The sequence below is a fragment of the Microtus oregoni genome, unplaced genomic scaffold (assembly GCF_018167655.1).
Source record: "Microtus oregoni isolate MIOR12 unplaced genomic scaffold, Mior012 000012F_ref0000307, whole genome shotgun sequence".
NCBI classification, from domain to species: Eukaryota; Metazoa; Chordata; class Mammalia; order Rodentia; family Cricetidae; genus Microtus; species Microtus oregoni.
This window is the reverse complement of record NW_024543071.1, coordinates 21,610,943-21,637,547: the sequence shown is the minus strand read 5'-3', so window position 1 is coordinate 21,637,547 and position 26,605 is coordinate 21,610,943. Positions and strand designations below refer to the sequence as shown.

The 26,605-nt window shown below is 38.1% G+C and overlaps 1 protein-coding gene across 1 annotated transcript in view; it reads left to right on the top strand.

Annotated features, from left to right (window-relative positions):
- Window positions 1–2,813: 2,813 nt before the first annotated feature.
- LOC121453936 (cytochrome P450 2C25-like) overlaps window positions 2,814–26,605 on the top strand; it is a 39,163-nt gene continuing 15,371 nt past the window's right edge. The window contains exons 1-5 of the mRNA XM_041660992.1: window positions 2,814–3,033; window positions 4,544–4,706; window positions 5,178–5,327; window positions 18,115–18,275; window positions 21,575–21,751. Coding sequence (XP_041516926.1) covers window positions 2,866–3,033; window positions 4,544–4,706; window positions 5,178–5,327; window positions 18,115–18,275; window positions 21,575–21,751 — 819 coding nt within the window. The 5' untranslated portion in view covers window positions 2,814–2,865. The remainder of the gene's footprint in view (window positions 3,034–4,543; window positions 4,707–5,177; window positions 5,328–18,114; window positions 18,276–21,574; window positions 21,752–26,605) is intronic.

The following is a 26,605-nucleotide window of genomic DNA, read 5'->3' as shown; positions in this document are numbered from 1 at the left end:
AGAACATTGATTCTCAAGAGTTCATGCTAATGCATAGAATGAGAAGAATGAACGTGTTAGGAGGGAGTGGAGAAAATTCAATCAAAATCCAGGCATGGCGGCATAGACTTGTTATATCAGTAATTAGAAGGCAGAGATAGGAGGATCCCTTGGACTTACTGGTTATCCATAGGAACTTAGTAGTCAAGACTCAGGTACTAGCATCTTTGACACTGTCACACCAAACAAGATGAGCAATTACTCAGAAATAGCATCCAAGGTTTACCTCTACATGGATATGATTTTTTTTCATATATTCACCTAATCATATACGCCCTACCTTCCTCTTCTCCAATACCAAAGAGAATATGAAGTGGAAGAGAGTAAGAAAGATCTTTGACTGAGTTTAAACTGGAGTATCTGGTTGTATTTGAATTTGAAACAGATAAGTAGTGGTCAGAAGCAGCAGCACCCTGTAGATAAACAGAGTAAGGACAAGTCACAGGGATGAAAACACAAACAGGGTGGAGGCTTTGCTCTCATGGGCTCTTGTGGGCCCTAATGCAAATACAACAGATGCCAATTGGTGATTCAGTTATTAATTCCCCAGATAAATTATTCTCTAATGGAGAGAACCCCAACCAAGAAAGCATTTTAAGACCATAGTCTCTGGAAAATTGGCTACTTCTATAAAATCACTACTTTTGCACAAGTAGATTCACTTGTGCAAAAACATCTGTGAAATCTCCCCATTTCCATGAATTTTTATGTAATTTGTATATGTAATCTCATGATTATATCTCAACATTATGCACACACATGTATCTGTGGATAGTAAGGAAGATGATGTCCCATAATACTGTATAACTCTGATGAACAGAAATATACTAGGCTATCCTTCATAACTAGATCTTTTGTTCCATGAGGACTGTAAGACACTTCAAAGACTGTTTTGTTTCTTTACTCAGACTAACATAAGAAAATAATTTTTCCCTAGTCGAAGACAAGTTACATATATTTAGCTGATTTACAACTTCAGAACAATTTCAAACTAGACTGAATGTCTCTGTGAATGTATTGCAAGATAGACTTTATCAAAGATTAAACTCAAAGACAAATGTGTAGGTGTCTGGTATGTTGAACCAAAGTTTTTTAGACACAACATGGCCTAAAACTGCTATGTTGGTTTCTTTAACGAAGCCTGGTTGATAACAGAGATGAGTGTCCATTCCCTACTAAATTCCTTAACAATTAACACTGCAGTAATGTATAACCTCAGTTTATGATTCAAAATTCAAGGCTCAGCTACCTAACTGTTTATGTTTAAGTGGTAAAATTTATATGGTGAACAAAAGTAACAAGCAATCTTTATGTTTAAGTCTTAAAATTTATATGGTGGATAAAAGTAACAATTAACTAATCAGCTAAATCCAGAGAGAAACAGCTTTACATGGGAAAAGTTTTACAGATTGTTATGGCTATAAAAGATGGTCTGGCCTCATAGCGTAACTGTCAAAGGCTACAGATGATGGCCTACATTCATAGCACTGATTAAAAAAAACCACAAACTTCCTTCCATGTGCTCCATGGGGCTGCATGTAGTGTAAGAAAAAATATTCATATTTGGGATGTTTTCAATGCCACTGCCCGGGAAAATGCCAAACACCATGTCCCTGCCTCTGCATTGCCATGGTAAATGGCTCCACTATTTGTTATTTACTCAAAGAACGCGTTGTGAGCCAGAGAGGAAATGTCTGTAATATTTTTATTAAAAGAAGTTTGTTGTCAAATATTTACATATAAGCCAGGTGAACAAAGAAGGTTGGTCTGTCTTTTGGGGTTGTGGTAGTCCCATACCTTTTCTACAGCCACCAGTCTGTGATCAGGACTTTAAGATTCTGCCTGACTTCAGGGAGGTTAACCATGAAGGTATAACTCTCCAGCATTTTCAATAAGGCCTGTTACCATCTACTGTTTTTTTTTTCCCCACAAAGGATATTTGTGTTAAATTTTGCTTCCTGGCTTTGGATCCTGAATGATGAGGGAAGTCCTAAGGAGAGTCTGCTTTCCACCAAAACAATGTTCAGGCGTATTATGATATAAATAGCTACCTGTTGTTTAGTAATATGATGTTATAATATGTTACTTTTGCTCATGTTTCATTTGTTTAACTCTGTGAAGCTGTGATACTTTATCTATTTAGAAAACCTGAGAGTTTAATCAAGATCTGAGACAGGAGAAAGGATAGACAGGGTTGTCAGGCAGAGAGATTATATAGAAGAAGAAATCTTGGAGAAAGGAAGGAGTGAGAGATGGAGAAGGACATGGGGGGGGGCAGCCGTCCAGCTACAAACACTTACCTTGGGGTCAGAGTGAAAGTAAGATTTACAGAAGTAAGAGAACAGGGAAAGTCCAGAGGCAAAAGGTAAGCAGGATAATATAAGTTAAGAAAAGCTGGTAGGAAACATGCCAAGCTAAAGCTGGACATTTATAACTAACTATAAGCCACCATATGATTTATTTAGGAGCTGGTAGGCAGACTTCCTGCAAAGAGCCAAAAGTGTGAAACATCAAACTGTAGTCAGTGGTGTAAGGTGTGTCTGTCCCATGGCTGCACAGACTCTATTTTTATTAGCACTATTTGAACACTAATCTGTTCTGTTAAACCAGAAATTCAAATGGATACCCTGTAAAGAGGGGAAAGTGTAATGACCATCTTATTTTTATTTCGATCAGAAGGACAAAGTCTACTTGAGAAAGAGAGAGGTTAAAGGTTATCTGATTGACCAGCCAGTGCTGTTCCAAAGAAGACATATTGATTCAGCAGGTAGTGTTATAAAAGCTCCATGCTGGCTGAGCACAGCTGTGTCAGGCAGAAGGATCTCCATGGATGCAGTTGTGGTCCTGGTGCTCAGCCTCTGCTGTCTGCTTCTCCTCTCACTCTGGAGACAGAGCTCTGAGAGAGCGAAGCTCCCTCCTGGCCCCATCCCTCTCCCAGTTCTTGGCAACTTCCTGCAAATAGATGTGAAGGACATCAGCCAGTGCTTGACCAATGTAAGTATTCTCTGTGCTCCTCCAACACCTTGACAAAGAAGATAAACTGACAGTTGCTTTAGATGAAAATCTAGTATTTGGGGCAATATAGTTATAAATAATTACAAATTCAAAACTCTTGCGAAGTATTGTGTACCTTATGACACTTATAGGTGACCATTGTCTGGAATTCAGTAATGAGTGAGGTTTCAGGTGAAAGGACATTTACTTCTTCACATTTTATAAAACAAAAAATTCCACAAAATTGCACAATTTGTGAATATTTCCTGTCTAACAAAACAAAAACCACATCTTTTCCATTATTTTTGGATGAAGACCAATAGTGAGTAATGATTTATTGAATAAGTCATTAATAATAATGAAATAATAGAATTTTAGAAAAACATTTTTTCTAATTACATCTATTTGATGTTGCACTCTAACAAAGTAACTGATTCCTAATTTAACTAAATACCAAGGACAAGGAATAACACAAGAAATGCAACAGAGAAGCCAAGATTTCAACATATTTGGTGATGTTTATATCCAGCCAGAGAAGGAACTATTTTTTTCCAGGAAATATTGCATGCCTATGGTGCAGCTCCCGTGGTGCCCACTCTCTGTGTTTGTAGTAGCATTATGCCAAATCTGGTTCCTCAATAGAATCAACTGTAGTGACTTACAGATTTGTATTTTGAAAGTAAGTGGGCCTTTACATTGCTGCTTTATTGCTGCATCATTTTGTCTATTCGACTGGACCACTTGCCTTTATTTGTGAGTACCAGACAGTTTTTATCACATAACTCTATAATATAATTTGGTATCAGTTATTGTTATATCTCAAACAGCATTTTTACTCCTTAGGAGTGACTCGACTATTCTTGGTCCTTTAGGTACTGTCATCTGCTCTTTTTCTAAACCTGTAAATATGGCACCAGATATCTGATGTATAGCATTAAATTCATAAATATAGTAATATGAGTTTAGTAGTATGTGTGTTTGTTATTCGGTTTCTGTTTCTTCTCTGATCTTCTGACTGCAGTGGCCTTGGTTGAGGAAAGTGTCTCCACCCCTGTGGGCTGGACTTCTGTAGGTCAGAGTGGAATGGCCTCTGTTCAAAGAGGGAGTTTCTGCCTGAGCTGGGGACTGGGACATGGTGGCAAAGATGGGAGGGTTGATGGTGAGTATGTTGGGCAGGCGCTGAGACAGAGGGGGCAGTCAGCAGGCATGTATATTTCCTGTATGGAGTTCTGGTGGTCAGCGTCCTGCTGAATGTATTGGTGTGAAAATTCGTTATAATCCTTGTATGAGAACTACCTGAGTCTTGAACCATTATATGGTTTTCTGAAGGTGATCAATAACACCCTAATATGATATAAATAGGTTTCACAACCATTTGAAATTGAGCTTTGCCTTACTAAAAATATTAAAATACAGTGAGTGATATTATCTATGTGAATGAGGTTGACTCCATGGAGATTAAAATGACTTCTTTTTTGCTAGCATTTCCATTTTTCTTTTCAATTTTTAGTTCTCAAAAGTCTATGGCCCAGTGTTCACTCTGTACTTTGGCATGAAACCCACTGTGGTGTTGTATGGGTATGATGCAGTGAAAGAGGCTCTGATTGATCATGGGGAAGAGTTTGCTGGAAGAGGAAGCTTCCCAATGGCTGAAAGAATTAATAAAGGTCTTGGTAAGTTACTATACATGTTCATATGAGGGATGCAGTGTTTCTGTTGAAAGTGAAGACCGAAAGGAGGGGTGGAACTTCTTCCCCTAGGTACAGGTTGGACCTCTCTGCGGTTTCCACCCATCAAATCTCTCATTTGTTCCTAGAATATTTTTCTAGTGCTTTGCCATTTATTTTTTCTGAATTTTTAATATTTTCAAAAAATCCATCTTTTCTCATTGTATATACCAACCCCAGATCCCACTTCTCCCTTCCTCCCACTCCCTTCAACTTCCTCTTCACCACACCCTCATCCACTCCTCAGACAGTGTAAGGCTTCACATGGGAGTCAACAAAGTCTAGCACATTGCTTCGAGGCAGGACCAAGGCCCTCTCCACTATATGTAGGCTGAGCACGGTATCCCTCTAAAGAGAATATATTTCTGAAAGCCAGTGCAAGCAGTAGGGAGAGACCCTGTTTTTCTATTTCTTTAGGCATTATTTTTAGCAATGGAAACAGATGGAAAGAGATAAGGCGCTTCACTCTCACAACTCTGAGGAATTTGGGCATGGGCAAAAGGAACCTTGAAAACCGTGTTCAAGAGGAAGCACAGTGCCTTGTGGAGGAACTGAGGAAAACCAATGGTAAGTGCAGATTTCTGCATTTGCATTTTAGTCAAGGTGTGTGTGTATGTATGTGTGATGTTGATCACCTCTATTCTAAAATTTTCTTTGTTTTTAAATCAGAAACAATGAATATATGTTTCATGCTAATTTTCTTTTTAGCTGAATAATTGTGCATTTCCAGGAGCACAAGTGTACTTTGTCTTTGTGGATCGTTCCATCATGGAATAACTGCTATTGATAATAGTGGCAGAGCCCAATCAAAGGATATTTGTTTTCATTTTCTTGGATTACAGAGCTTTGAGGAAATTAACTAAGCAGTATAGGGATTCTTCTAGGCCAATGTTTACAGTCCTGGGTAACATGCAATTTATACTTTCCTTTTCTTAGCCTAGTATAATAGAATTTTCATCAATTATTTTGTCTGCTGTAGCATGATCTTAAAATTGTATTGTCATTTGTTTAAAAATTATTAACTACATTGAGAATTTTATACAATGTGTTTTTATCATGATCATCCACCATCTCTACTGAGACACACCCTAGTTTTCTACCTATTCTGTTTGGTGTTGTCTATTTAATAATCACCTAACATGATTTGTGCTTGGCCTATAAGATTTTTGTAAGAAAAACTTTATTAGTGCTTTCAGAATTTGGTACGTGTTTGAAAATATGTTTTAAATAAAATAGAATTACATAATTCCTCCTGTTTTCTTATTCTATCATTTTTCAGATGCCCTCCCTTGCCTTCTTCTAATGCCTTCTCCACTGTCAAGTTGATAGCCTCTTTTTGTTTGATTATTGTTATACACACACACACACACACACATGTCTCTCTGTGTGTTTTTTGTGTTTGTATACACACATATATAAACAACCTCTTGAGTAATCTTTGTTGTTGGTTATCATATATATGGTTTTGGGGCTGATTTTAGTTCTTATAATGTTTCTGCCTTTTCTGCTGTGATGTTCCCTTAGTCATAGATGTGGCAGTTATGATGTATTTGTTTCAGTTAATGCTGGGAGCGCCAAAATCTGTTGGTGTCTGCATTATGTCCAATTGTGGCTTTCGGTGATGATCTCCATTTACTGTAAAAAGAGATCTCTTTAATAATGGGCGGTAACTACGTTTACCTATTCATATAGGGTTATGATTCTGAATACAATTAAGAATTATGGCAGTCAAGCAGACTAGGTAGTATAGCCTTTTCTACGGTCTATCCCCTCACTAGCCCTACACAGATGCCTCAATTTTCATCACATTCATCCTTCTCCCTCTAATTCTTCTCATACATACCCATCTTTTCTTCCAAACACTTTTTTTTTGTAATTTTCCTTAAAAAACAATTGTGCTTGTCAAAAATTCTTCTATGTGTGACCTTCCACCAAAACATGATCGATTTATTAGGGGCTCTTGGAGGAAATTGGCCCTTCCTCTTCCAGAAGGTAGTAATTGTCAATAACTCCTCCGTTATTGGTAGGACAACATGCCCAAATTCTGTGTCCATGAAAGGATCTTTTCTGGCATTGGTTTGCACAGGTCTTGTACATCCTGTCACATTTTCTGTGAGTTCTATCGTGCTCTGCCCTGCTGCACCCAGAGGACACCATTTCCTAATAGATATCTACCACCTCTGGTTCTTAAGATCTTTCTGTCTCTTCTTTTTCAGTCATCCCTAAGTCTTCTGAGGAATCGGTAAAGTACATAATTTATATTTAGGGTTGAACTGAATTTAGCCTATTCTCAGCACCTTTATCTTTTGTAGCCTCTGTATTTGTCATCATCTACTGTAAGCAGAAACTTCTCTGATGGTGATTGAGAAATATCCTGTATGTGTGGCTTTCTTTTGAATTATGTTTGACTTATGAGAAGTTACACGTTTAAAGAAAAATGACTTACCTTCTCTTGAGAGCTAAGAAGTGTCAGTAGGTTCTTAACTACTGATGGGACTTTGTACCCACCTACCCTCTTCATACTGTGATATGGTCTGGCTTAAACTTACATGAGTCTTGTGTATATATATTAGTTGTAGTTGATTAATACTAACAGATTCATCTGTTAATAATCTGTTTAAAAAGCCATCATCTGTACTTCTCAAATTATTTTGTAGAATAGAAAATGATGAAACACTTACAAAAATCTTTGTACAATGTTGGTATTTTCATGATATCAAAACTAGACAAAGCATAAAAGAAAGGAAAAAATGAAGGAACAAAGAAAGAAAGAAAAAAGTAAAGGAACAAGGAAGAAAAAAGTAAAGAAAGAAAGAAAGATTATAGGCTAACATTTCTGATGAACATGAAGAGCAATTTTTTCAATAATTGAAAAAATTTTTTCAATAAAACCAAATTCATATTGCATCAAAACGATTATCCAGTGTAATCTAATTGGATTTATTCCCAAGCTCTAGGAATGGTTAAATGTATGTAAACCAATAAATGTAAACAACTTCATTATTTCGTCTTACATGGCACATCTGTTTTGAATTACATTCTATCAAAACACATATGACAGCACAAATATGCAAGATGCACAAAGAGAAAACAAGGAAATTATTTATTAATTAAATTAAGTCTTTAACTAAACATGAACTACTTTTGCTAACATGTTGACTCTGTCTTTTATCCTGCCAGTCATTCCTGCCCAAGGTCAAAATTCTTTTGTATGTGTTTGTAGAAAATGAATCACTTTCTTTTGCTCGTGCTATAAATGCTACTTACCTAAGAAGTTCTTTTTTTTGTTTTACTTTTTATTTATTTATTTATTAAAAATTTCCATCTCCTTCACTCCTCCCATTTCCCTCCCATGACCCCTCTCCCAAACCCTCTCTAGTCCTAAGTGTAGGGATAAGTCCCGACCCTTAGGGGGCGTGTTTGCCTCGGGCTAATGTCTGCCTATAAATTTGGCGAGTGTGCTCCCAGCTGTTGCTTGTGCTTTCCTGGTCTCCCCTGGAACGGTGGTTCTGTAAGTCTATTTCGACATTAAACTATATATATTTATATTGTTACAATCTGTCTGCATTTGTTTACACCGTTACATTTTGGTGTCCAACGTAGGGGTATTTTGCCCCCGACTCAAGTGGGTAGCCCGCTAGCTAACACAGCACCCTGGTAGCCTGCTAGCTAACACAGCACCCTCCTGGGTGCTGTTTTTCAGTTCGTGACTCCGGCCCCAGTGCCGAGTCCGAGACATACTCGGCAACACAGGCCCATTCTGCCTGCCTTGGCTAAGTTTTGCAGCGGAACCCCACTGCCTGAATTAGCAGAAGCTCAAGTACCTGCGGTTTTGCAACAAAAGCTGCCACAGCAGCAGATTTGGTCTGATACAAAGTAACTTGGCCGGGCAGTGGTGGCGCACGCTTTTGATACCAGCACTTGGGAGGCAAGGGCAGGCGGATCTCTGTGAGTTTGAGGCCTGCCAGGCTGTGGTAGTGCATGCCTTTAATCCCAGCACTTGGGAGGCAGAGACAGGCGGATCTCTGTGAGTTCGAGGCCAGTCTGGTCTACAAGAGCTAGTTCTAGGACAGGCTCCAAAAACACAGAAACCACCACTGGCAGGAACCGATCATTGCAGGTAAAAAATTTTTCTTTTATAAATAAAATGTCTGAACACATTACTGTTCAAGAATTTAACAGTTTTTTTAATTGTACCATGTGGGAGATTTTACAAGAGGTGTCTATCACCCCACATCTATGGATCCTTCTGGGATTCGTAGTTTTCATTGGTACCAAATGGTTTGATAATAGAAATATGATAAAGTCTTTACGAGAGGAATCCAGGATTCTTAAGGCAGAGATTGAACACTTAAAAAAAATTGAGAATGATAACAATCTTCTCAAGAATCAGTTTGAAGTTCTCCAGGCTGATAACAATCTTCTCAAGAATCAGTTTGAAGTTCTCCAGACTGATAACAATCTTCTCAAGAATCAGTTTGAAGTTCTCCAGGCTGATGTTAAGGAGAAATTCATTACTATGGAAGAGGGAACAGCTGATCTGGATCGTAAGGTTCAGTCTCTTTCTGTAGGAACTGAAACATTAGTGGCTGATATTAAGGAGAAATTCATTACTATGGAAGAGGGAACAGCTGATCTGGACCATAAGATTCAGTCCCTTTCTGTAGGAAATGAAACATTAACTGAGAGAATCAAAACTGCTGAATGTGACAATCGGATTTTGTCTAAAGCTTATGACAGATTGACGGAAAGATTGTCAATACAAGAAGGCACGGTTTATGCCATAAAAATTATGTCCAAAGATGAGATGTTATCTCTAACGGACAAACTTCATACTTTAGAATCCTCAATGAAGGCTTTGGAACATAATTCTGGACAGGAGATTCAGACATTGCAGAAGGCAATGGTGAATAGAATTGAAAAGATTGAGGAATTTCTAAATTCTGATGAAGAAGAGCAAAGGGTAGAAAGGCAAATTTTAACTACATCTGTGGGTATATCTCTCTGGGACAATTTCCACAAAGCTCTACCTACAGCTCTACCTGCCTTTCCAGTAATAACAACAGAGAAGGTGATTGGTTCCAGAAACCCTAGGCTCATCAAGGAGGATACATGGGAGCCTGTCCACTTGAATGACCTCAAGGAAATTAAACAGGCTGTCATGACTTTTGGGATGCAAGCCTCTTTTGTTAAAGAGATGCTAAGATCTTGGGCCACGACAAGCAGAGCAACCCCCTCGGACTGGCTCCAGCTGAGCTCTGCAGTACTTGAGAGTGGACTGCAATTGAAATGGCAATGCTTATTCAGGCAAGAGGCTAGACTCTTAGAATAGCAAGAAAACACAAAGGGAATTGACATTTCCCTAGATAAAATTCTAGGTGAAGGGCTCTTTTCCGACCCTCAGGAACAAGCTAATTTGGATGAAAACACACTCTCCATGTGTACTACAGCAGCCTTAAGGGCTTGGGACAGGGTACAAGACCCAGGACAGAGAATGGAATCATTTGTCAGAGTTAAACAGGGTCAGAGAGAACCCTTTAGTGACTTTTTACAAAGATTAACTAAGGCTGTACAAATAGGGATATCTGACCCAGAAGCAAGACATATAATGATTGAGTCTTTGGCTTATGAAAATGCAAATGTGGAATGCAAAAGGATTTTGGGGCCTTTAAAGCTCAGATCAGCGCCTTTGGAAGAATGGGTCTTGCATACACTCAATATTGATACATTTGATTATGGCACCGAAGCATGGGTAGAAGAAGCAATTTCCAATGGTAAAAGGAGACACCAGAATACCAAATGTTTTAATTATGGCAAAATGGGTCATATGAAAAGGAATTGTAGACAACGGATTTTCAGAAATAATAATAATAATAATAATAATAATAATAATAATAATAATGCATCTTTCAGAAATAATAATAATAATGCATCTTCTAGAAATAACAGAAATAGGAGGACTCACCCTTCAGGTTTATGTAGAAGATGTGGAAAAGGCAGACATTGGACGAATGAATGCAGGTCTACAAGAGATAGACAAGGCAACCCGATACAGTCGGGAAACGTGAGAAGGGGGGCCTCACAGGCCCCCATGGCATACATGGTTCAGTCATTTCCAGTTTCTGCAGAGAACGTGCCTCATCAGGACAATTAGGAAGCCCCATGCCTACTGTTACAAGCAATAATGATCAGAAAGATAAGTTACGTGTGTTTGGCAAACTTCTATAAATGATCAAAGACCTAAACTGAGAGTGTGTGTAAAAGGCATTTTTATTACTGCCTGCTGGACACAGGTGCTGATGTAAGTATCATTACCCAAGAATCTTGGCATCCATATTGGCCTCTTCAGAATGTAAATGTTCAGCTTCTGGGAATTGGAACCCTATCTCGAGAAAGGCAGAGCACAAGATGGGTTGAATGTATAGGGCTAGAAGGACAAATAGGAAAACTAAAGCCATATGTAGCCAATATCGTAATGAATTTATGGGGTCGTGACCTATTACAACAATGGAATACCAAATTAACATTCCTGCTACTTCTAGAGCCTATATTTCTGAGAATAATATTAAAAGATATTACAAACGGAGAAAACCGGCCATTCGGGCTGTACAAGAACAAGCAATTGATGTCCCTTCAGAGATACCAACAGCCTTGCCTCTAAAATGGTTGACTGAGAAACCAATATGGACAAAGCAATGGCCTTTAGCTGAGGAAAAGTTACAGGCTTTAGAACAGCTGGTACAAGAACAATTAGATGCTGGACATATAGAAGAATCTACCAGCCCTTGGAATTCTCCTGTATTTGTGGTTAAGAAAAAATCAGGTAAATGGAGAATGGTGACAGATCTCAGGGCCATCAACAAGGTTATTCAACCTATGGGCCCTCTGCAATCTGGAATTCCTTTGCCCTCTTTATTACCAAAAGGATGGCCTCTCATAGTTATTGATTTAAAGGATTGTTTTTTCACTATACCTTTGCAAAAAGAAGATAGAGAAAAATTTGACTTCACAGTGCCTACTTATAACAATTCTCAACCTTCGAGGAGGTACCACTGGACCATTCTCCTCCAGGGTATGTTAAATAGCCCCTCCCTGTGCCAATATTTTGTGAACCAACCATTGCTAATAATATGCAAGAAATTTCCCAAATCTATAGTATACCATTACACGACGACATCTTGTTATCCGATTCAAACATGGATACCTTGAACAGACTGTTTGAAGAAATAAAGATACTTTTACCTAAATGGGGATTGCAAATCGCTCCTGAAAAGATTCAGAAGGGAGATTCTGTTAATTATTTAGGTTATAAAATAGGTTTGCAAAAAATTAAGACACAAAAAGCACAAATTAGGAGAGATCGCCTACGGACTCTTAATGACTTTCAAAGACTGTTAGGAGACATTTCCAGTCTACGACCAGCTATTGGAATAACACCTGATCTAATAATTCATTTGAACAAAACCTTGGATGGTGATAAAGATTTAAACAGTCCCAGAGAATTAACAGCTGAAACAGAAAAGGAACTGACAATGATTGAGGAAAAATTACAACAGGCACATGTGGACAGGGTGAATCCAGAGCTCGATTGTATTCTCGTCATACTACCATTAAAAATTTCTCCTACAGGAATTTTAATGCAGAGAGATGATATTATTTTGGAATGGATCTTTTTACCACATAAACCAAGTAAGAAACTGAAAACTTATGTGGAAAAAGTCTCTGAGTTAATTATAAAGGGCAAGCTGAGACTTCGTCAACTAGCAGGCATAGACCCAGCAGAAATTATAGTGCCTTTCACTGCTGATGAACTAAAGAAATTATGGGAAGATAATGAACCATGGCAAAGAGCTTGTGCTAATTTTTTTTGGAGACATTAATAACAACTATCCAAAAAGTAAGAGGCTTAACTTCAAAAAGAGAACTTCTTGGATTCTTCCTCGAATCGTCCGTGATGCTCCAATAACTGGAGCCCGTACATTCTATACTGATGCTAATAAATCAGGGAAGGCAGGTTACAAATCAGAAGACTTGGGTAAGGTGGAACAAAGTCCTTATAATTCTGTCCAGAAGGCGGAATTATATGCCATTCTTATGGTGCTAAGGGATTTTAAAGAACCTATTAATATAGTCACTGATTCACAATACACAGAAAGAGTTATTTTACATATTGAAACTGCTGAATTTATACCTGATGATACAGAACTAACCTCATTGTTTCTCCAGGTTCAAGATTTGATCAGGAACAGGCTTTGCCCTATGTACATAACACACATCCGATCCCATATGGGTCTGCCAGGTCCTCTAGCACAAGGTAATGCAGAAATTGATCAATTATTGATTGGTAGTGTGCTACAAGCCTCTGAATTTCATAAAAAACATCATGTTAATAGCAAAGGTTTGAAGAAAGAGTTTTCAATTACATGGCAACAAGCTAAGGAGATTGTAAAGAAATGCCCTACTTGCTCTTTCTATAACCAAACGCCACTGCCTGCAGGGGCTAATCCAAAGGGCACCCAAAGGAATGAACTCTGGCAGATGGATGTGTTCCACTTTGCAGAATTTGGCAAATTAAAATATGTTCATCACACCATTGACACTTATTCAGGCTTTCAGTGGGCAACTGCTTTAAGTTCAGAAAAAGCTGATTCAGTAATCACCCATTTATTAGATGTCATGGCTATCATGGGTATACCTACACAAATAAAAATGGACAATGGTCCTGCTTATGTTTCTAGGAAAATGAAACGTTTTTTTGATTATTACAATATCAAGCATGTTACAGGTATACCATACAATCCTACAGGTCAAGCAGTCATAGAAAGATAAAATCGAACTATAAAGGATATGTTGAACAAACAGAAAGGGGTGGAAAACACTCCCAGAAATAGGTTACATAATGCTTTGTTAACCTTGAATTTTCTCAACGCTAATGAGAAGGGATCAACAGCTGCAGAAAGACATTGGATAATGGAAAAGCTACTGAACTACATCAACCAGTTTATTTCAAGGATGTGCTGACCTCACAATGGAAGCCAGGAGATGTGCTACGTTGGGGAAGGGGTTTTGCTCTTATCTCCACAGGTGAGGAAAAATTGTGGATACCATCAAAATTAATAAAGGTTCGGTTTGAAGAAGAGAAGCCACTTGGAAAAGATAAATAACAATTCTTTCATAAGGATGGCGAGCATACTGATGGTAAGAAATACAGATAGGTTGGAGGCAGGGTTCTTTTCTTATCTCCACAGGAAAATTCTCCTCTTCAAAGAAATTAAGGGACCCTGAATATTTAATTACTGATGGATGGACACATTTTGTAAGGATTAATTTATATATATATGTCTTATTAAACATTTCTTTATAAATATATAGAGCTGGTTTTGAAGTTGGACTCTGGCTCAGTCCCTCTCCAATTCCAAGCCTGTTAGTAAGAGAAAAACCCAGAGTTTCTGGAGTTTCTGTGTCAGGTCAAGAGCCATGATATGGGACAGAAAGAAATATGAGTTTAGAAAACATCTTTGCTTTTCTCCATATCTATCATACTTTTCATTGAATATATCTATCATGCCTTTCATTTAATATATATATATATTACATATATATATATATATGTCTATATGATTAATGTTTAAGTTTTTCACAATGAACAATGAGTTTTTCCTGAAGTGACATTTGAAGTTTCCAGAAAGAAGATGGGGCCCCACAACAACAACAGCTCTACCTGATTGATATGACGTCATGATACTGATAGTGCTTCTACAAGACCTGTTTTGGATACCAGCTGCACAAGACGATCCCAACTTGGTTAGCTGAAATGGTGCACATCTTGTACAACATTCTGGCCAGACCTCCACAAAATACTCAGAGACTATTTGCAATTTTAAAAGACATTGATCTTGAAATTTAACCATCATTTTACTTTCACAGGATCCCCCAGAAAGAACGTCGCCCCCATGACAGCTGGAAGTAATTCTACAGGACGACGTCCCCTCTCCCAGTAAAGTTTACCCCTTGGTTTAGGGACATCATTTAGGGGTTGGGAGGTTGCGGGAGGAATTTTATAAGCTCAGGGATCATTTTGAAAAAAAAAAAAAGAGGGAAAGATGGGATAATAGATTTATAATTGTGAGTTACTGCTTTTAGACAAATATATTGGTATCAATTATTATATATTGAAACAAAGTTAAATTATATTGACTATTGTATGCATGCATGTTTCTATGTCTGTTTAAAACATTTTTATGTATTGACATATATTATATTGATATATATATATATATTGTATATATTTACCATATTGCAATGTACATTTCTACCTCTGATTAAGATACTTATATAATGTTTGTGTATTGATATATATTTGCCATATTGCAATGTATATTTGTACAGTGTTTATATTTGGAGGTCATTATCCTCATTTGTTACACAGTTGTTTATTGTCTTAGTCTTTAAGTTAGATAGATATTGAGAATTATATAGATAAATAGTCATCTAAGTTTGTCATTTATAATCAGACTAATCAGGTTCTTTAGATATATAGAGATTATACTCAGTATAGATAGATAATCTTCAACCTCTTCAAAGAGCTGTAGAAAATGGCCTTTAATCTAACTCAGAGTTTCGTGATAGTGAGACACAATTGCTCCTGGCAACAGCGCTCTATTCCTTAGAGAATGTTGAGCACCAAAGACACTCCACCTGGAGCCTTTCTATTTGGCAGAACTGGCCTTTGGACAAAGAAATGCCCATACCTCAACCACTGACACAGATACAGAGCGTGCATCAATGGATAAAACAGGACTGTCATATCCTGCCAAGACAGGGTAAGATAGTTTTGAAAAGTTCCTTGCCTTTAATAATGGTATGTCAGTTATGTTAGGCCTTAGCCAAAATTGGTTGACTCAACATTGCAAACGAGACTTTGGGTGATTGCCCAGGTAGTCAGTTGTCTCTGTCAATTGTTGCACATTTTGGATATATCTCGTTTGTTGAGTAGTGTTTATCCCCTTCTCAGTTCTTTGACTGAGCTGAAGATTATATAATTGTAGTTACTCTTTACATTATTTGGACTCCTTGAGATAGAATGTTTAGCAAAGATTTTGTTCTCAATATTGTTTGTTATATTTATTATTTGTTGTTATTGTATGTAGTTGTATTTGGTTTAGTTCTGTCTTATTTAGACAAAAAGGGGAGATGTAGGGATAAGTCCCGCCCCTTAGGGGGCGTGTTCGCCTCGGGCTAATGTCTGCCTATAAATTTGGCGAGCGTGCTCCGAGCTGTCGCTTCTGCTTTCCTGGTCTCCGCTGGAATGGTGGTTCTGTAAGTCTATTTCGACATTAAACTATATATATATATTGTTACAATCTGTCTGCATTCATTTACGCCGTTACACCTAAGAGAAGTCAGGGTGCCCTGTATTGTGGGAAGTCCAAGGCTCTATCCAGGTCTAGGAAGACCTAAGAAGTTCTTGATATGAAAAATTGCATTAATTATTTCATTTCTAAGGATTTCAAGTTTTTTTCCCCAAATAAAATGAAAGGAAAGACTAAAAATCAAATTTAATCTGTGAACAGCATGTTTACACATAAGAAAAGTTCTTTCATCCTTCACTGTTTTTGACTTAAATAAATCATTTCCTGATAGGATATAATATAATCATGTTTTTATACCCTGGCATATGTACAGTAATATTAAGGAGCTTCATGTTATTCAAATGTTTAATAATTTATCCAGAACACTGTTTTTTATGTGATCCTTATGTGAGATTTAAATTTTGGATCTGCTTGGATGTAAAGTCTATTTATGATATGTTCAAAGCCATTTTACTATAGAAAAGAGATCAGAAGAAACTGTCCTGAGAGCTGGAGAGATGCTTTATCACTTGAGAGAGAATGCTCCTTTGAAGAATCAGTAATGGGTTCCAAGTGCAGGTGTCAGGCAGCTCCATGAGATCTGACATGCTCTCCTAGCTTCCAGAGATAACATACACACACACACACACACACACACACACACACACACCTGTGAATTCATGCACACAAATGAAAATAAGTCTAAAAAAGAAATTTTATTATGATTTTTGACCTGTAATATCATATGTGTATGTATGTTACACAAATTTTAAGCATTATATTGCATAGTAATGTAATAATGGTGATTTTGAGAGATGTTTATAAATCTATAAACTGCACTGTTTCTCAAATATGTTGTGTAGAGTTTGATTGAGCATAATCACTGTTTACTTCTTTTAAAAAATAAACATTATTGTTACTAATACTGTATATATTGTGGACTTCATATAGATATTTCACAGGAGGGTAACATGTGCTTCGAACAAATCTTCCTACCATCACCTTTCTGGCCACCCCATTCCCATTTTTTTCTATTGTATCCTTCCCTGGGACTCTTTATTTTAATTAAAAAGATTGGTTTATTATGTGTATAAATGTTTGCTTGCATATACATGTGTGCACCACTTGTGTACCTGGTGCCAAAGAAATAAGAAAATTGTATTATATTCCTCTGGAATTGGGGTTGCAATAAGTTATGAGCCACTGGGAGGCTCCTCAGAACTGAACTTTGGTCCTCTAAAACAACAGAAAGTACTTTAAAAGCAGAGCTCTCTGTCTAGCACTGACCTTGTTATACTTTGTGTCTACTTTTCAAATGTTGTGTTTACTTTTTCTGGATAAGATTCCTTTTTTTAAATGATGAAATGAGAAAAGGGAAGTCTCTATCACTGCTCTTTTGTTGTCTCCCCTCTTGGAATTTAACTGTAATAAGAAAGTTTTCATTTTATTTAGTAATGCAAACAAATCCACATGGAAGTTGCTGTTCTTGAAATTACACATTATTCTCAAGTAACAAGGAAAAATTCTCCACACATTTTTTCTTCTAATACCAGAACTCACCTGCAGTGGGGTTCCTCCTTCCTAGGATCAATATTTGCTTCTTTGGTTTCCTTACTGTGGCTGCAGACCTTCCAGGTGTACACTCTTCTACTTTCATCTGAGTGTTACATGGAAACTAGACATTGTAGTAAGAAATAGTTCTGTTCAGAATACTAGAAATTTTAGGTTTACAAAATCTTTTGTTTTCTTGCAAGTACCAGATAGTTTAAAGTGTAAACATTGCTGTATCAGATATGGTCTGTTTTTCTTTAGCTACTGAGGATGAGGCCACCTCAAATTTAAGATTAAAGTGATACATTGATTCTACATATAATGAATGCTTAGCTGTTAAAAAAATTGTAGATAGGATATGGTTTACAACTTCTAAAGACTCCTTACATGTTCACAAAACCAAAACAATCTCTTTGTCCATTTTAATGGTATTTTTTTAATTGTTTGTTCAGGTTTACCGTGTGACCCCACGTTCATCTTGAGCTGTGCTCCATGTAATGTGATCTGCTCCACTGTTTTCCAGAATCGTTTTGATTATAAAGATCAGGATTTTCTTAACTTGATGGAAAAAGTAAATGAGAATGTCAGGATTCTGAGCTCCCCCTGGATGCAGGTGAAGTCAAGATCTTTTCCTCCTAAAATCATATTTTTGGTCTTTCATTATCAAAAATCAAATTCAATATGTACTGAGAATTGAGGTGGCCTGACAACATAGTTTTGAATAACATATTATGGACAGAATATCAGGAAGGCTGGTCTATATCCTTTGTTATACAAATAGCAAAACTAAATGGCAGTTTCCAGATTGGTTCAAGGCTGCTAGTTTTGTACCCCTTGGTTTTCCACTTGATATCCAGAGAAGTTTTTGTATATTGCATTCATATCTGGAAGTGTGGCCAGCTGTTCACAGGACATTCTTCTATGCATAATTCTTATCTTTTGACTATTAAACACATCCTTATCATATTACTAGAAAGAACATTCCATAAAAGGAGAAAGAATATTAATGACAATGAAATCTGACAGGAAACACTATTTCCCGTGGTTTGATGTGTCTGCTGGACACATTTGCCCTAGTTGACAAATAGACAGGTTGAAATGTGAAGAGGAGTGTGGCCCACATACATCTTACCAGAGTTATCCTAGACTGAACTGGCATCTCCTGAACTCTCCACAAGAATGGCTGTATTCCAGGCTGCACAGTAAATCAAGACACCAGGCAGTCAGGCACTACTAAGGTGAGCAATGAATGGTGTGGTATGGGAAAGACAGAAAAACAGTTCATGTTTTCTGGAGAGAGAGGCACACCTGAATAGGGGAAACAGTGAGGAGTGGGCTGAAGTGGGTGACTTGGTTGCTAACCAGGGCTATGGTGATGTCTGGGACTTGGCTGCCGCCAAGGTTCATGAACATGCTGCAGCCTTGATCTGTGTTGATGTCCATAGCTCCTGAAACCACCTAAGGCAAAGAGGAAAGGGCTGTACAGGGTTGATTCTGTCACTCACTGTCTGAAACACTAGGAAGAAAATGGGTCCTGAAACCTCCTCCTGGCAGCATAGTGGATCAGGTCCTGTTGATAGGAGTGTGGGTGAGCCAGGTCTAAGAAGCTGAGCTTGGCGGATTTTACCCTGACTGCGCCTCATCTTCCCTATGGTACAATGGGTAGGGAAGATACGCTGCCATCTGCCTCTGGCAGAGGCGAGAGCTGTCTAGGAGGTCACAAGATTGTGAGAGTTGCCTTTGCCCCCACTACCTGCGGAGTTCAAGAGAGTGGAGCCAGTACATTGTCTGGGCAGCACAGTAGAGTCGACATTGTTTACAGGGGTATGGGCGAATCATCCCCGAAGGCCTGAGTGTGAGGGAGCTGTCTTCACTACTCATCTGTCAGGGGGTGATATGGTTGGAGGAGAGATGTCCCCTTTATCATTATCCCCTCACTGCTTCAGGCACATGAGTGAGCTGACCCTGCTCCTTACCACCTGCAGCACTCATTGAAGCAGGCTGTGCTTCTAGCCTGGGCAGGACAGTAGAGTGGACCCTGTTGTGTTCGGCACAGGTGAGCTGGCCCTGAGGTTGTGAGAGTGGAATAGCTGGCCACACCCACTAATCTGCTGTGTGGTGGGTGGTATGGGCTAGGGATAGATGTCCTCCTCCCCTTGCCACCGCCACCTGTGGTGTGCAAGAAACCTGACACTCCTCCTTACCAACCTCAGCACCTTCTAAAGCTGGTCCTGCATCTCCACAGGTAGTACAACAGAGCCGACTCTATTGCCCCTATTGATTGGGGTGCAGGGCTGCAGGGCTGCAGGTGAACCAACCTAGATAATGTGAGTATGTGAGATTTGGCTTCTCCCCTCATCTGTCTTATTAAAGTATGTGTGGAGGAAGGATTGCCTCCCCTCTTTTGTAGTCTGTGGCAAGTTGCAGCGCTGATCCTGAGGTCATAATGTTAGGAGAGTTGCCTCTGCCCCTTATTAGCTGCAGCACTTGGGAGATTGCCCCTGCTACTAGCCTGGGTAACAGAGTGGATCCTGCTGTGATAGTGTAAGTGTAGGAGAGCCCACTCAGAAGGAATGAAAACAGCTCTTCCTTTATAAAGGCTGAACTAACCAGAGCAATGCCAGGGAGTTCATCCTAGTCATGAGGATAGGGAGAGAGATGGGGAACTGGCCAACAGTGCAACTACCTAGGCTCGGATCTAGGGTCATGAGTTTGAGTTGATGCACCTCAACATCCATCCCAACTGTAATCTGTTGGAGAATGTGGAGGAGCTGGTCCTACAGATTGAGGCTGCAAGATCGTCACAGGGCAGGGCAGCGGCAGGATATCTACAAAGTAAGGGCCCAGTATTGATAGTGTAGGAGAAAGCAGAGACCCCGAGACAGTCAATGACTCTGCAGTGAACACTTGCCAAGCAATGTTATATGGGTAAAAGGGTGTACTGCCTGACTCACTTTGTCACAATACAGCTTCCATGATAAAACTTTTTCTTTTTACTCTTAAATTTTATTCTGTTTTATTTTGGGGGGAGTTTAAGGACTGAGGGTGGATATGTGGGGTAATGGAAATAGATGGGTTTGAGATGTATGGTGTGAGGGACACAAATAAATAAATAAATAGCAAGTAAAAAAAAAATACCTGTGAGCATAGAGAAACCCCTAAAGGCTATGTCACACTTTTGCTTTCAAAGTCTCTTGGAGCCCCACCCACTTCTGATTATTTATTCCATGTCATAGTCTAGTTTATAAGAGTTAAATATGCATGTGCTACTTTTTTTCTATAAATCAAGTTGCATAACTCTTTTCACTACAGCCATCATCTAAAAAGTGTAAATGACAATTATTTACGTAATTTCATGCTTGAGACTTGTAGAGAATAAACGGTATAAACCATCAGTCAGTTCTCACAAATAGTCTTTATATCAAAAAAGGATTCATAAATGTTGAAACTTGATCATTATCTTTCCTCATTCAGACAGGAATACCCTCCCACCCCAGGTCTCTCTGTTATCACAAAGAATTGCTATATGTATGAAATAAAACAACTCTTCCTTTTGCTGAATTTTGCTAAACACTATTTTTCATTCATTTCTGAATCTACAAATCCATGTTGGTCTTGCTATATATTGTGGATATGTTTCCTTATTTAAAAAGTTCTTTGTCCAGGACTGGAGGGATGGTTTAGTGGTTAAGAGTGTGTGTTTATCTTCTAAAGGACCTAAGTCCAATTCTGAGCATCCATTTTAGATGGTCCAACACCACTAGCTTCAGGTGATCTGATATTTTTGGCCTCCAGTGTACCCAAACATACATGCCACACACATGTATGCATGCATACATAACATATACACATCACATACATGACTAAAAGTAAAATAATATAGCTCAACAAAAAATTTCTCTGATTTTGTAGGTCTGCAATAATTTCCCTTCACTAATTGACTATTGTCCAGGAAGTCATCATACAGTATCAAAAAATTCTGAATATATTATAAGTTACCTTTTGAAAAGAATAAAAGAGCATCAGGAATCATTGAATGTTGCAAACCCTCGGGACTTCATTGATTATTACCTGATTAAACTAAAGCAGGTAAAATATTAATATAAATTTATTTATTGTCTGAGTGTGTTGTGGTTTTTTGAATCCTGAAATGTTTGTCAGAGATGGTTTAAGTCATTATCATTTGAAAAACTGTTTTAGTATTTATTATGTGTTGGGATGCACCATATGGATACTGATAATATAAAGGGAATTTGTTAACTAGAACACATTGGCTCTGTTCTTTAAAAACTGTAGGGGAGAACAGTCATACAAAGGGCAGGTAATGTGGGAAAAATTCTAATCAAGTTAAAATAGCCAACTATCATGGCAGTGTGAATAGTTTCACCATAAATGTGCATATTGTGTGGCTAGAATTCCTGCATAGCTAGTGAGTTAAAATAGATCTGGCCAAATTTTTACTTTAAAAGGATAGATAGAGGAGTTAGTTTCAGAAGGACTGAGTGATGTATAGAGAGGTATGTGGTGGAAAGAGAAGGTGTATGGAAAAATGAGACTTTGAGTACAAGTTCAATTTAATTTTCACCAAAGGGGTTGAGAATTGGTATCTATTGGGTATCCTGACAGCATGAACTGCATTGACATTGTGTAGTTTATTAAAAAGATAATTTTCCATTGAATTTTCTTGGAACTCAGAAAAAACACTTGACTCTAGATTATTGGGTTTGGTGTGGGCATTGATTCTACTCCACTGGTCTTATGTGTAGTAATACTTAGTAACCTGGCATCTGAGTGACCTGTTCTTGCTGGGTTTTCTAGACCAGACTATTTTTTCTAGTTTTTGCATTTTGTCTGGCTTTTAGAGACAGGGTTTCTATGTGTAACAGCCCTGGCTCTCCTGGAACTTGATTTGTAGGCCAGGCTAACCTCAAGCTCACTGAGATCTGCCTGTCTCTGCTTCCCAAGTGCTGAGATTAAAAACATGCACCACCACTGCCTGGCTAGTTTGTAAAATATAGCTCACAGAATTAGTCCACTGAGTGTAAAGTGGTATCTCAGGATCCTAGCCACATATCACTTACATTATGTTGGTACCATATGTGGTTACAAAGTACTGCAACTTCCAGCTACTTGTAGTTGGAAAGCAATTTCTTACCATGATAAAACACACTACACCACTACTGGTCAATACTTTCCGTTCACACCATGTTTAGCAGTTGTTAGTGTGGTTTCTGTATGTCCAGACTTGCCTACGATCAATGGATCATCTAAACTGGCTCAGTATATGTGGCATCTAATTTCTGTTTTCTTCCATTTGAATGAAATCTTGGACATTCATCTAAGTTCACCTTGTTTCACTACTTCCTACTTTTTTTGCAACAAACTTCATTTTCATGCTTTAATAGCACAATGCACTCATTCCTAACTGATGGATATTTGTTTTATTTAGGCCTGAGGCTTTTCTAAGCTATATATATGAACATATATTGGCATCACTTCCTCTGACTATATCTCCAGGACTGGGGTTCCTGAGTCAATAATAATATCTTTATTGTTTTCTTTTTTGAGAAGCTGCTTAAAAAGTTACAATAATATCATATTTCATATCTATAAGGTCCACTACTTTCTAAATAGCTGGCGAAGTTGTCATTTTGAAATTTAATTATTAACAATTATAGTATGAAGTGGTACCTCAGGACTGATTTGATTTGTATCTCCTTAAACAGTGAGAATGGACATCTTTTAATGTGCTGTTTTGCCTTTTCATGTCTTCAGAGAATTTTAATTCTAAAATTTTTGCCCATTGGACTGCTTGCTGCATGGAGCTATACACTTATGTATTTATATAGGTAGAAACCTTTCCACATAAATGGCATAGAAACATATTTCCATCCTGTAGGTTGTCATTTGCACATTCTTAGTTATGTCTTGAATGCATTAACATTCTGTTATGGGTGAAGTCTTGTTTATCTAGGTTTTGATGTTTTGATCTGTAATCTATGAGTACAAATCATAAAGAATGAGGCTTATCCTTTTCCATGTTTCTTTACACTTCTAGCATCCTTCTTTCATGTAGGTATTCTGTTGTTCTGTCATCATCTGATAAAGACTCTTCCTTTAGATGGAGCAGTCTTGGAACTCAGTTTAAAACATTGGCTGTAGGTGTTTAGGTTAACTCCTTGCTATCAAAGCTCTATTGGTATTGATATTGATTTGTGTGTCAATACTTCATTACACTCATTACTGTAGTTCTGCAATAAGATTATTAAACAATCATTCTATGTTTGATACATTTTTGTTTTTATTGTTTGCAATATTTTTTTAATTCTTTGAGAATTTCACGAGATGTAATTTGAACATAATCCTCAACTTTGGTTACCATCCTCTTTATCCTCTTAACTCTTCTCACCAAACTTTGTGATTTCTTTTTTCCCCTTTTCAGCATTGAGTCCAATGTCTGTTGTTCACCTAGCCTCAGGCCTGACATGTAATCAAACTACTGGGGAGGCACATTATTGTAGGAAATTTACTACCCCTTCCCATGAACTAATCATCTAGAATTGGGGGTCATATTTCTCCCCAATCTTTGTTGTATTTTTATCTGATGGAGCCTACACAGTTTTTGGGCAGGCTGTCACAGTCATTGTGAGTTCTCATGTTCACCTGTCCTTTTGTATCCAGAAAACACTGATTCCTTGATGTTATTGATCACAAATGAATCCTACATTTCTGCCCCCTCTTCCACAAAGATCCTTAACCTTCTGGGGAGGAGTGTGTTCTTGGTGTGGGACAATTGTCTATATTCTGTCAATTATATTTTAAATGACCCATGGCCAGGCAGGAACTATAGAAAAGATAGTAAGACAAAGTAGAGGCAGGTCTACGAGAACAGGGAAATTCTGGGAAGAGGGAAGCTCCCTCTGCAGTCCTGTTTAGACACAGAAGCAAGATGTGACTATGCCACTGAAAAAGGTACTGACCCATATGGCCAACACAGATAAGAATAATGGGCTAATAACGTAAGTCAAAAGAGTTAATAAGAATCCTGAGCTAATGGGCCAATCACTTTATGATTAATGCAGACCTCTGTGTGATTTTTTTTTTTGGATTTAACAACTGTGGGAATGGGTCAGGACTTAGGGGTAATCATGATTTAGGGGTAATCAAGACACAATGCTTTATTCTGTGTACATTTAACCATTGGGTATCTCTGTATTAATTGCTGTCTCCTGAAAGGAGAAGTTTTTCTGATCAAAAGAAAGAGATCTATGTTCTATGAATATAGTAGTAAGTCATTAGGAATCATTTTAGCATTATTCGCATTAGTCTATTAGAGTAATAGTTTTGACCACCAATTCTTAGACACAATACTGTGACAGATATGGGTCTTATGTAACATGGTGGCTCTTAGACCCAATCTGCGCTTATATCCAAAGAATATCAGCATAGGAAAAGGCACTTGTACATTTGTGTTTGTTTCCTGCTGTGTTTCTCAAAATAGCTGAGATAATCAATCTAGAAGTCATCAACGGATTGATGGGTGGATAGATAAGAACTGTGGGATACACATGCAAGGATATGCTACTTTTCAAAATAAGAGAAAATTTAGTAATTAATGCATTAAGATTGAATAGGTTTACTTAATTCAAGGACAAAAAATCTTATTACAGACCTATTTAGTTTAATAGAGAATGCTCAGAAATAGAATCAAATGTATTCCACTGTTCTTTACCATACTGAGAACACAGGTGTGGTAATATGGGGCGGCAGGGCTGCGTCCCCCACACCCGGCCGCCCACATGGCTAGCTTATGCTCCGAAATAACAACACACAAACTGTATTCTTTTAATCACTGCTTGGCCCATTCTCTTCTAGGCTAATTCTCACATACTAATTTAGCCCATTCCTAATCATCTGTGTGTAGCACCCCAAGGTGTGCTTACCGGGGAGATTCTAGCCTAGTCCATCCTGGGTCCGAGCTTCATCACGTGTGTCTGCCAGGGAGCAGGGCATGGCGTCTCTGCTGAGGCGTCTGCTCCCGAGAGAGCTGTGGAGTCTCCGACCTCACTTCCTCTTCCTCCCAGCGTTCTGTCCTGTCTTCTCCTCCCACCTATCCTCTAACCAATAAAATGGGCCAGGGCAGTGCCTTTATTAGCCAATGACCTTCCTCCATCATTTCCCCTTTTTCGGTTTAAACAAAAAAAAAGGCTTTAACTTTAACATAGCAAAATTACATATAACAAAACAGTTATCATGTAAAAGTTACAATAATCTTTATCATAACTAAGGAAAACTATAACTATAACTAACTATTCTTAACTCCATCAAAGACTCCAGAAAGATATAATATTACCTAAGTAAACAAGAACTAAGAAACTTCAAACTCTAGAAATGACAAAGACATCTCGCTGCCTGGACAGTCACCCAAAGTTCTTTTGTACCGTTGGGGCATCCATCTTCAGCCTTCAGGCCCATGGTATCCATCAGACATTTCCATAAAGCAGGAAAATTCAAAGTCAGTTCAGTCACTATCTGTTGTGTCCTGCAGAATGTCTCGCAGACTCTTTCAAAATGAATCAGGAACCCCGAAAGATCATCTCACCTTAGGCAAGTTCAGTAGTCCTCTCTCTGCGGGTTCTCTGTGTCCAGTTTATGCAATAGTCCAGGCAAGAGCAGTTTCTTGCCCAAATGGCTATCAAAACTCCATAACGAGCCTCTTCGATGCCCATCTTCCTCTTGAAGTAGATTGGTGCTGCCAGGAGCAGAGTGTCTCATTGTCATGAAAAGTCCTCAGTTATTAAAACATTAAATGTCCTATTCTGTAATCTTTGAAAGACATGAAGAATGTCTATCTAACTGAAATACATCTCTATATATCTAGAAAATCTAACTAACATGACTACAAGCTTTACTATTATCGATGATTATCCATTAACAACCTAT